The sequence below is a fragment of the Hemiscyllium ocellatum genome, chromosome X (genome assembly GCF_020745735.1).
Source record: "Hemiscyllium ocellatum isolate sHemOce1 chromosome X, sHemOce1.pat.X.cur, whole genome shotgun sequence".
NCBI classification, from domain to species: domain Eukaryota; kingdom Metazoa; phylum Chordata; class Chondrichthyes; order Orectolobiformes; family Hemiscylliidae; genus Hemiscyllium; species Hemiscyllium ocellatum.
Window position 1 is genome coordinate 11,902,319 of NC_083453.1, and position 14,550 is coordinate 11,916,868.

The following is a 14,550-nucleotide window of genomic DNA, read 5'->3' on the forward strand; positions in this document are numbered from 1 at the left end:
TTGTTTTTCTCTTTTTGGGCTCTATCTTCATCTTTCGTTTATTCCTCCTCTCCTCCCTCACCCCATTTTCTGCATAAAACCAACATTTACCTGGCTATTATCAGTTCTGAAGAAGGATCACTAAATGTTAACTCTGATTTCTCTCCACAGATGCTGCCAGACCTGAGTTTTTTTTTTCTGGCAGTTTCTATTTTTGTTTCTGATTTCCAGCATCTGCTGTTCTTTCGGTTATTTTGTTGAGCCTTAGACAATCAGGTTGCAGTTGCAGTCACAGCCTTCAGAGCTGTCCAGCGGGCCTGTGAAGAAAGATCCTGAACCTTAGATTACCTTTCAGTGGTGATGTACAGCACCCCTTTAAGAACTGCCAGCTAGGCCATTTGTAGATATTTTCCAGACCTTACACTGGGTGCAGTAAGAGCAACTCAATCTTACAAAGGGGTTTCAAGTAGCCTTTGGGCCCTGTTTGCATTTGTGCAACTGTAAAAGTGTAGCAGATATTTTGTCGTGCCTTTGTTGATGTAGCTGGCATCTAAATGTATAAGTTTGAGCATGGTAAGGCAACAGATACAATGTTGGAACATTCCTATATGACTGCTGATTTTTTTTTTAAAACCCCTAGTGTACTGCGATGGAATGAAAAAAGTGTCGATAAAACCTTTAATACAAAGAAGGGCTTTTTTTTTGTGATACTCCCTTTCTTTTTCAGATAAAAGCAAAATACTGCAGATGCTGGAAATCTGAAATAAACGTAGAGAATATTGGAAAAACTCAGCAGGTCTGGCAGCATCTGTGGAGGAGAAACAAAATTTAACTCTGTTTCTCTCTTTGCAGGTGCTGCCAGTCTAACTGAGTTTCTTCAGCGTTTTCTGTGTTTGTTTCTTTTTCAGATGCTGGCTTTACATTTCCGATCCTCCCCGTTCTCTCTTTTGGCATTCTCCTATGCTGTTATAACGGTATTATCATTAACAATCTAACCTTTCGAGTTCAGGCAATATCATCAACTGCAGACTAAAAATAGGCTGCTGCAACTAATCACTCAGAGCATCCGAAGTAAGTGCCCCAAAGTGATAAGGCCTTGAATTTCTCTTCCCTCGCCTCTGCTTGAGGAAAGACTGTCCTGCCTACTCTATCTCACATTAAGTAGAGTTGCAATTGGATAATGAAAATTTTGCGTGATGTCAAATTGACTGTATTAGGTAATGTGCTACAAGGGTGTGTGCTTTGCACTGTGGGGTTAGGGCAGTTAGTGGCAGGAGACCATGTGACTAAACTACCTGGAATATCTCTGTGCAGAGTTGGTGACACAGGGCCCTCGTGGAGTTCCTGGCTGATTTACTATATCAACTCCTACACCTCTTTATAAAGGAGTCTTCTGGGTGGAGGGAAGGCAGCTAGTTTCCAGCACATACTTAAACCAAAACAAAGTGGACCATTGAAATTTTAGCTCAGATAATATTAATGCTGATACTGGATAGTACCAATAATGGAAATTGAACATTGAGATTTCTGGTGTTGAGACAAGGAGTCTCTGAGAAATTTCATGAAAGGAATAGTACACAGAGTTCCCATTCTCTGATACATCACAACCTTAACTTCCTCAATAGAAATTAGAAATCCAATGTGAAAGCAAGCCTGTGCTCGATATCACAGTGCAAATGTCAAACACCATTACTGAAACATTTGTCTATGATAAATAATCCTGTGAAAAAATTAGCATGGGATTTTCTTTGAGCTGCTGTTGTTGTCCTGGAAGAGCAGTGAAAGTTTACACATCAGGAAATTCCATGATTTGGAGATGCCGGTGTTGGACTGGGGTGTACAAAGTTTAAAAATCACACAACACCAGGTTATAGTCCAACAGGTTTAATTGGAAGCACTAGCTTTCGGAGCGCCGCTCCTTCATCAGGTGGTTGTGGAGGACACCATTGTAAGACACAGAATTTCAGGCTTTTTGTGTTTGGTTTTGGCAGCAAGTTAAGAGGACTTAACACATTGGAGAAAATATGGAGAAGAGCAACAGGGAAGTGAAAAGGGAAGATGAGAGTAACTCAACCTCAACATTCTAGAAACGAGTTTGCAGGGTGAGTGAAGCTGTCGTGATTGCACATGAAATATAAAATGATATAGATAACCCAGAATACTACTCCAAAGGAGGCCAAGTAGCAGCAGGGAGTAGAAATGGGCATGAGTGAAAAAGAGACTTAAAACCGATATCAGGAACCATTTTTGATGCAATTGTGTCTCTGAGTGCTGTCGAAGAAAATGAACTTCTTTGCTTCTACATTACTTCTTCCAAAGATAATCTGTAACGCTTCTTTAATCTTAAGAGGAAAAATTAGCCAGTTGTCTGATTCTTTCTTCATAATGAAGATATGACAAGTACGTCTGTGCTGCTCACTGTTCTCTGAATTCTTTATCATTTTTGAGGTAGAGAGAGCAGAAAAAAAAGCTAACTCTGTATCTATTACCTGTTCCTGCACCTATACCTTTTTAAAAATGCTGGACAAATATCTGTTGAGAATGGGTTTGAGATATGGAGATGTTAGTTCTTGTGTTTTATTCCCATTGGGAGAGTTAGGAGGGGAAACCTGAGGGGCTGGAAGAATCCATGATAGATGTAGTTATGGTACGAGAATTGGGGGGTTTGGGCTTGATGCAACCAATAAATTTTTTTTTTTATCATTCCAAACTTTCTTTTGACTTTTTAATGTTATCACTCTAACAGCCAAGTTAATAAAGGCACAGATATTGAAGCTATTCAAAATCCGATTTAGATGCCATTGCAAATACTGTCTGATGTTCTGTGACATTGCCTGTATTATACAATTACATAATGTGGAACAATGATCAGCAATAATATTAAATACAAATATATAAGTAAAGCAGTTGACCATATATATGAAAGACAGCAACACTTCCTGCATGTGAGATGATAGTGTTTGCCATTGTATTGTCATATTTGATTACATTTTGGAACTTCCTTAAGTTAGGTAGCTCGTTAACTATTTTGTACTTAACATCCATTCAGATTCAACATGGATGATTTGGTATGCAGCCAACATTCGTGTTTTTGGTTAATTTTTATGTACATATTATAAGCCTCCAGCTGCACACATTCCCTGTCAATTCTTCCCATTGTAACTTCCTATACCATCACTTAAAATGACAACACCTGATGAAAAACATGTCGCACTGTAATCCCCTTTAACATTGAAACACCACCATTGTAAGGAAGGTAAATTATGCTGGTTTAAGGGTGATCATTTTGAAGATCTTTTTGTGGCAGCTTTTCTTTAATTTCAAAATGCAGAAAATTGATTTTCTTTGTTTCAACTGTGACACAAAAATTTGTCTGACACTGAAGCATAATGGATGTGTCTCAATGTCTAAACAGGCACAACACTATTTTGTCAGTCAGAAAACTATAGCATTCATTTTTAAATCACAGTGAGGTAACATGATGATCTGTGGAAAGTGAATAATAATATTTACACAATATTGGCTGATCTCCTGTGGTGTTGCTTGTGGATAATCTGTATTCCATAATGTGCTTTGATGTTCAGCTGCTAACCTGATTTATGCCTTAAAGGCAACTGCCATAGGCAAGAACAGGTCCTGAGGACAACCAGAGCTTGATTGCTCCTGAAAGAATTTGAAGGAAATTTGCCAGTGTTTTGGAAATTTACACACCTTCACATCAAGACAAAACCAGCATGGAAAGACTGCTCTCCTTTTCGCTCTCTTAATACTTTGAAGTGTGACATGTGGTGTGTCACTGATTTCCTCCAAATATTTCTATAAACAGATTGATGGGACAGTAGAAAGTTCCGGATGTGACATAGAAACAAAATGCAAAATACAGTTAAATTGAGAAGTTAAATGCCATAAAGTGAACCGCTTCAACAGAAATATACAGTTTCAACATTTGCCAATAGTGACTTTTAGTATAATCAAACCTCCCAGGGGAATTTCATCAAGGTTGAGGCATCGACACAGCAGGAGACAGAAGAAGACTTGAGGCAGGTTGACAACATATTTAAAGTGTGACAAAATTTAACAAAGGAGATTAATTATTGAGTGAACCCAAAACACAGGGCAGTGGTGGGTGAGTGGCAGCAGCAGGTCTCATGCTGGGTGTGATGGATTGTGTTTAGATAGGAATACTGGATGAGTCCAGTAGATTCTAAAGCCTGGGATGGGCATAGGTGAGGAGATCGGTGGAAGAATAGCATTGATTGGGATGAGAGACTGTGAGAATAAGGCTGAAGAAATGAGTTGGGAGGGCCATGATATCCGAGATCGGGAGGGCTGGGAGTAAACCGAAGATAAATGAAGGGAAAGACTAGAAAGTAGCAATAAACAGCTAGAAAAGCTTGGGTCTGGAATAGCAGCCAATCTGAATGTACAACTGGATTCACAAGAATTAGTTTTATTCAAATTATAGGAAAAAGCTATACATGGCTAAAACATTCTGTATTTGCATTTAATGGTTAGAGACCAGGAGAAGAATTTGAGTCTATGTCGAGCGTGGTGCTGGAAAAGCACAGCAGGTCAGGCAGCATCCATAGAGCAGGGGAACTGACGTTTTGGGCATAAGCCCTTCATCAGGAATGAGGCTGGAAGCCTCTGGTGTGGAGGGATAAATGGGAGGGGGGGTGGGGGTGGGGCTGGGGGAAAGGTAGCTGCAGGTGCAATAGGTAGATGAAGGTGAGGGTGATGGTGATAGGCCAGAGAGGAGGGTGGAGTGGATAGGTGGGAAGGAAGATGGACAGGTAGGACAGATCATGAGGGCGGTGCTGAGTTGGAAGGTTGGATCTGGGATAAGGTGGGGGTAGGGGAAATGAGGAAACTGGTGAAATCCACATTGATCCCATGTGGTTGAAGGGTCCCAAGGTGGAAGATGAGACGTTGTCTCTCCAGGCATTGGGTAGTTAGGGTTTGGCAGTGGAGAAGCCCAGCACCTGCATGTCCTTGGCAGAGCGGGAGGGGGGAGTTAGTGTTCAGCCACAGGGCAGTGGGGTTGCTTCGTGCACGTGTCCTGGAGAAGCAGAATGTTCTATGAAGCATTCTGCAAATAGGCATCCTGTCTCCCCAATGTAGAGGAGACTGCAGCGGGAGCAACAGATACAGTAAATGATGTGTGGAAGTGCAGGTGAATCTCTGATGGATGTGGAAGGCTCCTTTGGGGCTTTGGACAGAGGTGTGGGTGCAGGTTTTGCAATTCTTGCAATGACTGGGAAAGGTGCTGGGAGGGGAGGGTGGGTTGTGGGGGGTGTGGACCTGACTAGAGTCGCGGAGGGAATGGTCTTTACAGAATGCAGATGGGGCGGGGATGGAAATATATCTCTGGTGGTGGGGTCCATTTGTAGGTGGCGGAAATGGCGGAGGATGATGCAATGTGTACGGAGATTGGTGGGGTGGAAGGTTCAATGTTGGGTTGAACCTCAGAGTTAAGTAGTAAGCAGAAGCTAAAGCACACTTGATGGCAGGGGTCATGTCTGTAGCTAGTAGAGGAATTCCCAGGAATGTTCTGATGATGAAGGTGTGGGCTGTGCTTCCAAGGAGTGAGTGTTCTGTCAAATAGTTAGGAGCTGATTACTCCAGCAGCAGATGATGAGAGACCATTACAACCTAGTGGTCTGACTTGGAATGTTGCTAGGAACTCGTCTTTTAGCTAAAGTACTGAGGTCAATGACTTTTGCAGCTCTTTTGCTTCACAAAGTAAGTGGAACAATTTTGTGTCCCTTTCTCCCTTTTGAAGCCAGCTGAAGAGGTTAAGGAGAAGGGTGTCGTACTTTTTGGGAAAGGCTTGGTAATTTTGTAAGTCAGCTTGCTGCCTCACCTGCTTATATGTGAGGGGAATGGTAGCACTGTGGTTATGTTACTGGATGAATCATCCAGAAACCTGAACAAATGATCCAGCAACCGAGTTAAAATCTCACTAGGGTCACTTGAGAATTTAAATTTCATTAATCTGGACTGAAAAACTACTATCAGTAATGATGACCATGTCCTTAAGGGAAGGAAATCTGTTGTTCCTACTTGGCTGGCCTATGTGATGCTCCAGATCCATATCAATGTAATTGTCTCTTAACTGCTCTTTGAGTGGCCACCATGCCACTCAGCTGAGGGCAGTTAGGGATCTGTAATAATGGCCTTGCTAGGGATCCTGTGAAGGAATGAAAAAAACACTTCCAGCAATGATGAGACTTCAATTGAGCAGAATTTGCGGTTGGATGTCAAATACGACCAATGGATTGAGATACAGTTGAGCCATTGACTGAAGAACTCATTGTTGTTTTTAACATTGTGTCAACGAGGGAAAGCCTGCTCCTGTAGTGGATGGAGTACTGGACCATACCAGAACTGAAAGAGCTGGATACAGATCCATCATGCTACAATCGCTTTTGAAAATGATAATGGATGTCCTGCACCAAGGAGGAAAGCAGGTGATGGAGTCAGGAGTGATGAAAAATAACAGTTGATTAAATCGTTAACGTTTAAAAGGTAATTTACTAAGATTTCTCCTATGTAATAAATGAAGTAAATGTTGTCTTTATTTGCATATCACAGAGAACAAAGTTGAAATGATTGGTCTAAAGAGTTTGGCCACATTGAATCACTGGGAAGGGATACTGCAACAACGGAAGGAGCACATTAGGCTCATTGGCATTAAAACCTCCCCAAACAATGCTGCCAGGCAGGGCTTCAAACAACTCGTTGGAGCACTGAATGGAGGGAGAGTCACTGGCTGTACGTTAATGAGGATGAGCAAATTGACCAGTGAGTCTCTTTGCTCAGGTGTCCTTACTTGCACAGTGTGATGCAAGGCATTGAAGTTGCCATGCATGTGGTGAAATATTGTTGTTGCCCTAAGTTTTTGGATCACACCCTGTGTGCTGAAGCTATTGAAGGAGGATGTTGAGGGCACAACCTGCCGTGCATTGTGGCTAATGTGTCCCTTTGTGTTTTCAGATGCACAGACTAATGACTTGGCTGTTTCCTGAGGTGGCTCTATGGAGGATCCTTGAAAAGGTGTGATGTCCTCTCACTGCTCAAATGTCTTGGCTGTGATTTTGCCCAAGGGTGAAGGTTCTTGCTGTTGACTTTCCCCTCCTCTGACATGACAGTGATGTTTGCAGGCATCGATGCTGATGGAGAGCTAGACATGGAAGAAGCCTATGTAGTGATGTCTAACAAAACACTTCACTCCTTGTAAAGGAAGCTAGCTGTTCTTTCCTCCTCAGGTCAAAACCAACCAACAGTTCATTCTGAATCCGACCCCTATAAGCATCTGATTTCTATCCAGTCCTCTCTGATACCTAATCGTATCTTGTTAACTCATCATATGACTTGCTGCTAACTAGCTACACACCATAATGCATCATTACAGAATCTATCACATTGGCTATGCGACGACATTTGCTGAGGAGATTTTCATTTTAGCATGTCTACTGTACTTGAACTAGTTGTATTTATAAAACTTTGTGATGCTGATAAAAGTAGACAATCAACATTAAAATCGTGTTCCAACCATCAAGTACTAAAAGATTAAAACAACTTTAGATTATAATACATGAGTCAGCAACTCACTTAAAAGAAAGGTGTACCTGACTACATAACACAATACACAAAGGTCATGATGATAATGGGTGCAATGATGAATGACAGCTTGCATTCAGACAGGATTCATAATGTAGTAGATGTCCAAAGGTGCAAGGACAAAATGGACAGGGAGCAAGAATTAGATTAAAAGCACAATGGGAAAAGGTAAGCTTTCTAAAAGGCAGGAAAAGAGCTTCAGGGATTTGGTAAAGGACAAGCCCTTAGAGGGATTTTGTCAAAGGAAAGCAAGGAGGAAAATAGTGGAATTGGGGAACAATGAGTGGAGGGGTGATGAGACAGGATGTAGGTGGTAGAGGTTTGGGTGATGTGGCACTTGGAGGCTGGTGAACAGGGCATCAGTGGAGTGTATAGGTAAAGAAAGCATCAAGAAGGTTTCAGCTAAGATGAGCAATATTGCTGAGGTGGAAGTAAACAGTCTTGGTGATGGAAAGGATTTGTTGTTTGATAAGCTGTGGTCAAACAAAACATTGAGGTTGCAATTATTCTGATTCAAATCAAATGAACAGCTGAATAGGGAACAGAATTATGGCTAGGACATAGGTCTTTTTACCAGAAATTAAATAAGATACTTTCAGTCTTCAAAATATTTGAAGTAAAATTCTTCCTCATCCGTGACTTAACATTGATGAGCAGTCTAACATAGAGGTAGTCATGAAGTCAAAATCTGTGGAGGAGAGGCATAATCAGCACATGCACAGTCACCTCCAAACTAGGAAAAGTAATAGTCTAACCTTGAAACATTCAGGTACATTGGAAGTGGAGACTGGAAGAAAAGATATGCTGGAAATGCATTGGGCATTTTGGGATATGTTAGAGTAGTAGCACAGAGGTGAAGTTGATATCTGCAGTATTAAAGAAGAAGGGAACAATGCCCTTGAGTGGAAGCCATTAATAATTTCAATGAACATTGAGGCATGGAATACCAATTGTGTGGAGAGGGCATTGATAAAGGTCAGCATGGTGCGGGTTGCAGAGGCCAGGAGAAAGCTATAGAGTTTCATGGAATCAAGGATACTTTGAGAAGAATGCCAGAGAACGAAGACATCGTGGTTGAGTCAACTGTATGGGCAGTCTGAATCTTAGAGACAAAATGTCCAGAAGGTCTATACATTTGACATTGAATATGTGTGTGGAGGAGAGCATTGATTACTGAAAGAAGAAGTCTATAATTGTCCCAGCATAATTGTCTTGGTGAAATGGTAGCGCTGTGGTAATGTCACTGCACTAGTAATCCAGGGGTTAATGCACTGGTTCAAACCCCACTATGACAGCTGGTGTAATTTAATAAATCTGGAACATAAAGCTCGTCTCAGTGAGAGTGATCATAGCAACTATCATTGATTGTGGTAAAAATCCATCTGATTCACTAATGTCCTTTAGGGTAGGAAATCTGTCATCCTTGCTGAAAATGTGTTGCTGGTTAAAGCACAGCGGGTCAGGCAGCATCCAAGGAACAGGAGATTCGACGTTTTCCTGAAGAAGGGCTTATGACCTGCTGCGCTTTAACCAGCAACACATTTTCAGCTCTGATCTCCAGCATCTGCAGATCTCACGTTTTACACTAATCTGTCATCCTTATCTAGGCTTGCCTACATGTGACTCCAGAAGAACAGCAATGGGCTTGACTCTTAATTGCCCTCTGAGTTGTGCAAACAAGCCACATAATTCAAGGGCATATGGGATTGAGAATAAATTCTGGCCTTGCCAATGATGCCTATATCCCATGAAAGAATGAATAAACTCTCTGGAATAATTCAGACTTTGCCTATGGATGGAAGGTTTCTTGAGAAGGTCATATATGATGTGAACCTGGATAATCAAGCCAATGGTATTCACATTTCTGTCACTCAGGCTTGACAGTACAGGGGTGGGAACTGCATCTGTCTGTACATAAATTGTTTAAAAATATATCGCACTGGGTCTTTTTCTATTCAAATGATGACTAATTAATTTTACATTGTAAAAACATTGAGAAAAAATGAAATAAATGAAGGATCTATGTGATATTTGTATTCAGTGTCATGGAAGAACACTGTAGCTATGAATGGTGATTTAGTCAATTTACTGTGAGTAGTGTGTAGGAGTTTAAGTTCTCGAGAAGATATAAAAGAGACCTAAGGGGCAACTTTTTCACACAGAGGATGGTACGTGTATGGAACGAGCTGCCAGAGGAAGTGGTGGAGGCTGGTACAATTGCAACATTTAAGAGGCATTTGGTTGGGTATATGAATAGGAAGGGTTTGGAGGGATATGGGCCGGGTGCTGGCTGGCTGGATTGATTGGGTTGGGATATCTGGTCGGCATGGACGGGTTGGACCAAAGGATCTGTTTCCATGTTGTACATCTCTATGTGACTCTATGACTGAGGGGTTTTTCTTCACAGTTTTTTTTCATATGATTAATTTTTTAAAATCTTTAAGATTATATTTTGTGTTTAATATTTTAATCCAGAATTTGTAAAATTGGAGCAGAAGTTAGATTAGTCTGCAATGATCAAACGTTTATTTAAAAAGAATAATTTTCTGACTTTGTGTTTCCTATGGGGACTTGTGTTGAAAATTTACGAAGTATGATATTCCATTCACTTGAGTTAATTCTGCACTTAAATGTGCCCCTCATGCAGAACGTGAAGTGGGAAATTACTATTTTAAGTTTTACGGTTAGTATGCTTCTGTCACACTGCAGATATTACAGTTCAACCCTTTGTTAAATATGTAAAACAATCTCAAAAGTATTTTAATAAATGAAAGAAAGTCAGCCATTTGCTGCTGGTTTTCCTGACCTTGATAACATGGTCTCATCCTAAGGGCAAGAATTGGGGATGAACAAGTGCTGCTCATTTAGACCTTTGGGACGTGCTTATTTAAACAGTAGGAATTTTGGCAATGTGACCTTATTGAACAGAATGCCACCTTAACAGATAAACATAATCATGGGGCAACATTGGGGAGGAGAGGAACAGTTAATTCTCATTACAAAGTGCTCGGACAGTGGTTCATAGGCCACAGCTATCAGATTTGTTGGAGTCTTCCATTCATTAATGGTCCATTAAAGCTGAACGTTAAACATTGAACCATTACTTACCAGAGTCAGACTACTCTAATTATTTCTAGACTCTTGCTATGAAAGCAGAAAATATGTTCCTTCATTGCTTTGATAATATATTGCTATTTTTAAAATATTGTGTGTACTGGGGCCATTTTTATTTGGAGTCTCTCCTCTTATTTTGGGTCATTGGCTCTTTTTAAGTATTAATTATCAGTGACTACCCGGTGTCTTACCTGATGTGGAGCTGAGCCATAGGAAGCAGCAATGGTTAAGTTGCTGATTAGTGCTGAGTTGGATGAGTATAGCTGGTGTCAGACTAGGATCTGTGGAGCTATTTGTGATCCACTGGGCTAGGAAGGTAAAATAAGTCAGTCAGGAGCCCAGCACCCAGTGGGAAACCCATGGGGTATGTATGTTGCTGAGATCAGGAGGACTGTCACCCCTTCCAAGGATGAATAGTCTGTCGATATTCATTGTTAAGCTTCAGGTGGGTGAGATATCCAGGAGAGACTTGCACCTGTCAGAAAACAATAGAAGCACCCAGTAGGTCAGGCAGTTTCTATGGAGAAAGAAACAGAGTTAACATTTCAGACGAGTTCTTATGAAAGATCATCAAATTGAAGCAGTGACTCTTTTTCCGGCTTCACAGGTGCTCCCAGAACTGCTCAGCATTTTCGGTTTTGATTTCAGATTTTCCAGCATGTGCATCACGTTGCTTTTGTACCAGTGAAACTGCACCCCAGTAAAGAGTCAACACCTGTGGGGAAGGAAATGCTTGTAATTTATTTTATGGATAATCCATTCCCAAGTATTCCACTCGCCATAGTTGCTGATGAAATGTTGACAGTTTATAAGTACTTAATTTTGGTTAAACAAAACTTCCATTTATATGGCGCTTTTCATGATTTCCTGATGTCCTCCAGCTAGTGAAATTCTTTTAAAGAGTAGACACTGTTATAAATGCAATTGAAAAGCAACTTGTAGCTCACACTAGTGAAAGTATGATTTTTCTTGTGCTCCTTTACCTTCTACCTCCTACCTATGTGCACTGTTGGAGCTTATGCTTGGTGGTAAACATGCAGAATTTCAGCAAACTTCCTGCTCACAGCAAAATAACAGGAACAAGGCACTTTGCACAGTTCAGCAGTAACTGGGTGATGTTACTACATCAATTTGGAAACACGGCCTGTAATACTTAGAGATTCAGTTCTGCAGTGCATTTCCTGTCCTCGGGATGTTCTAAAATGCTTCACAGCAAGCATTCTTGAAACATGTTAAATTGGGTGAAATAGCATACAGCGATGTGCAAATGACCTGATAATCTGTTTTTAGTTGTGTTGATTCAGGAATAAATATTGGACAAGGCACTGGGGAGAACTGTCCTGCTGTACTTTAGATATTGATATTATACAATCTTTTCCATCATCCCAAAGCATGACACCTCCCACTAGTTCTACACTCCCTTAGTTTAAAAAAAAGGTAAAGTCACCATAGTCCCATTCTCTCATCAGAAAGATGACTGGTGGTAGTTTAACCTGAGGATCACCACACCTCAGGTGAGGAGAGAGGTTGAGAGGGCCAGTCCTTCATAGTAACAGTCACCACTCTGCTTGGCAAACCAGCTTACCAGACAACTGAGCTAACTGACACCACCCAACTCGCTTAATACTCCCTTAGTACTTAGCGTACTGGAATGTAAGCCTAGGCTATGGGGCTGTAGTCTCTGGACTGGAGCTTGAACCCCTAATGTTCTGAATCAGCATAGAAAATGCCACTGTTGAACCAAAGTTAACAAATTGACTCAGCATTTTCTTTTGTCTTTGAAACAAATTCAAAATGACCAGGTAATGAACTGAATGCTAGAAACAAAGATGGTGGTATCGGAATGGATTGGCTGGTGATACTGTTGTAAGACATTTTTTTAAAAGGTAGGGAAAGGGCTGTGGGGTAAACCAGTCACGCAGACTAAAGAATCTCTTCAGGAGTTTTGAATAGCAGTGTGGTACTGTGACAACAGCCATTGCCACAAGAATGCTGAACATAGGTTTAATTGCATCAACTCAGATCGGTCCCTGCATGGAAGAGGATGCTCCCACTTAAGGAATGGGTTTGTTCAAGGCTTAGCTTTTAGCTAAGACAAGGGACAGTCATTTAATCCATTAGTAAAACCCGTGGGACTATGTTTGTAAGAGAGTGGCTCTATTTGAATCTTTCCATTTCCCCCCTCCCCAACTTTCTGTTTGAAACAGCCTAGTTTCTGCTTTCCTCTCTGTAGTAGCATCTCTGAAATCAAGAAATTGATGCCTGTAAATTACAGGTTCAAACCTGTATCCTAGTACATGAAGATAATGACTTGTCAAAAAAAAATTGAATGTATATTTAGGCATATGCAAAGTGGTTTAGATTTTCCGTTGTATTCTGCAGCTTGCTGTGAACTGAATACCTTACAATTGTCAACAACAACTTGCATTTGATCATTGTTCAGAAAGCTCGCTCAAAGATCACCTCTGGAAAGAGAGAGCACTGATCATGGGTCTGTCCCAATAATAAATCAGTTAAGAAAAATTGAACCTTGAGTTAGATAACCATCTGTCAAAAGATTAGCCTGGAAGAAGCTTTGCTGAATCTGGAAACTATTGGAAAAGTCAAGAGCAGCTTGCTGGATGAGATTTTTTTTCTGATTTTTTATTTTTCCCCCCCTTGTGATTGCTATTTTTGAGTTTCTCTTCTTTTCCTGCTGCAGGCAGTGGGGCCACTGCTGTAGTACAAGCAGCTCTCTGCAAACCCAAGAAGGAGAGGGTGGCAATAAAGCGAATCAATCTGGAGAAATGCAACACCAGCATGGACGAGCTCCTGGTGAGTTATGGCACTGAATTTGCCGAAGGGTTTGAATTGACAAAGTTTTACGCTCACTACAGCGGGTGCTGCAAGATGTTGCACCAGTGAAAGGCAGCATTGATAGAACTTGGAAGCCAGTCAATGGCCAACCTCTGAGTCGGTGCAGGGTAAGAAAACAAAACTAAATGACCGTCACAGGGTCAATGGGTAAAGTTTATCTACTATAAAATTATAGGCCACAGTTAATTGTAGATTCAAACTGTGTTTTCTAGCTTGGCAGTCAGCTTGGTTTGCATCATGGAGTTATGAAAACTGTGCTTTGATGTGTGAATCTAGATAAGCAGTTCATGCACCTGCTGAAGGCTTCTCGGTGAGGTTCATTCCTATCCTCACTGTGAAGCCCATCTATGCATTCTTTCTGGTGTCTACAGTTACTATATGAGGTAAACCCCTCTGCTAGTTTAAACATGACACACAGAGAAACTCCCCTCACGCTGTAATCTGTTAAATTTCGAGAGGCAACGAACTATCCCAGAGGTCACTATTTAAAGTAAAAATCAACAATTTTATTCTTTAAGCCCAAAAGAGAACATTAAACAACTGTTTACAACTCCTTTCTCTTAAACCTATCTTTTATCTCCCACTCTACAATATTGGTCTGATAAATTCCCTCTTAAATTTACAGCAAATCACTTTCAAACTCAGTTGTTATCTATGAATGTTGAACTTTCTCTATAGATTTTCCTGGGTCGACTTTGGGGTTCTGCTGCACAAGTTCCTTATGGACAAGTACCTTTCAGAGAACTATTCTACTAGCAGCCTATACTTATTGGTGTTCTTGGCAGTTCTCCCCCTAACTGTTCATAATGTCCAGTTTTATACCCCCAAACATTGGATCATTTCATTGGTTTGATGTCATCAAAACATTAATTTCAAATTCAATTGGATTTTGGTCTCTGGGGCATAATTTAAACTGGCCAAATTTGAATCTGTTTTTGTACCATGGCAACACGTAACCAGCTATTTGTGTCAACCAAA

At 40.9% G+C, this 14,550-nt stretch overlaps 1 protein-coding gene across 1 annotated transcript in view; it reads left to right on the forward strand.

Annotated features, from left to right (window-relative positions):
• The window catches only part of LOC132805745 (STE20/SPS1-related proline-alanine-rich protein kinase-like), a 143,090-nt gene that overhangs the window by 49,435 nt on the left and 79,105 nt on the right, over positions 1-14,550 (forward strand). Inside the window, exon 2 of the mRNA XM_060820972.1 lies at positions 13,418-13,530. Within this exon, the coding sequence (XP_060676955.1) occupies positions 13,418-13,530 (113 nt within the window). The remainder of the gene's footprint in view (positions 1-13,417; positions 13,531-14,550) is intronic.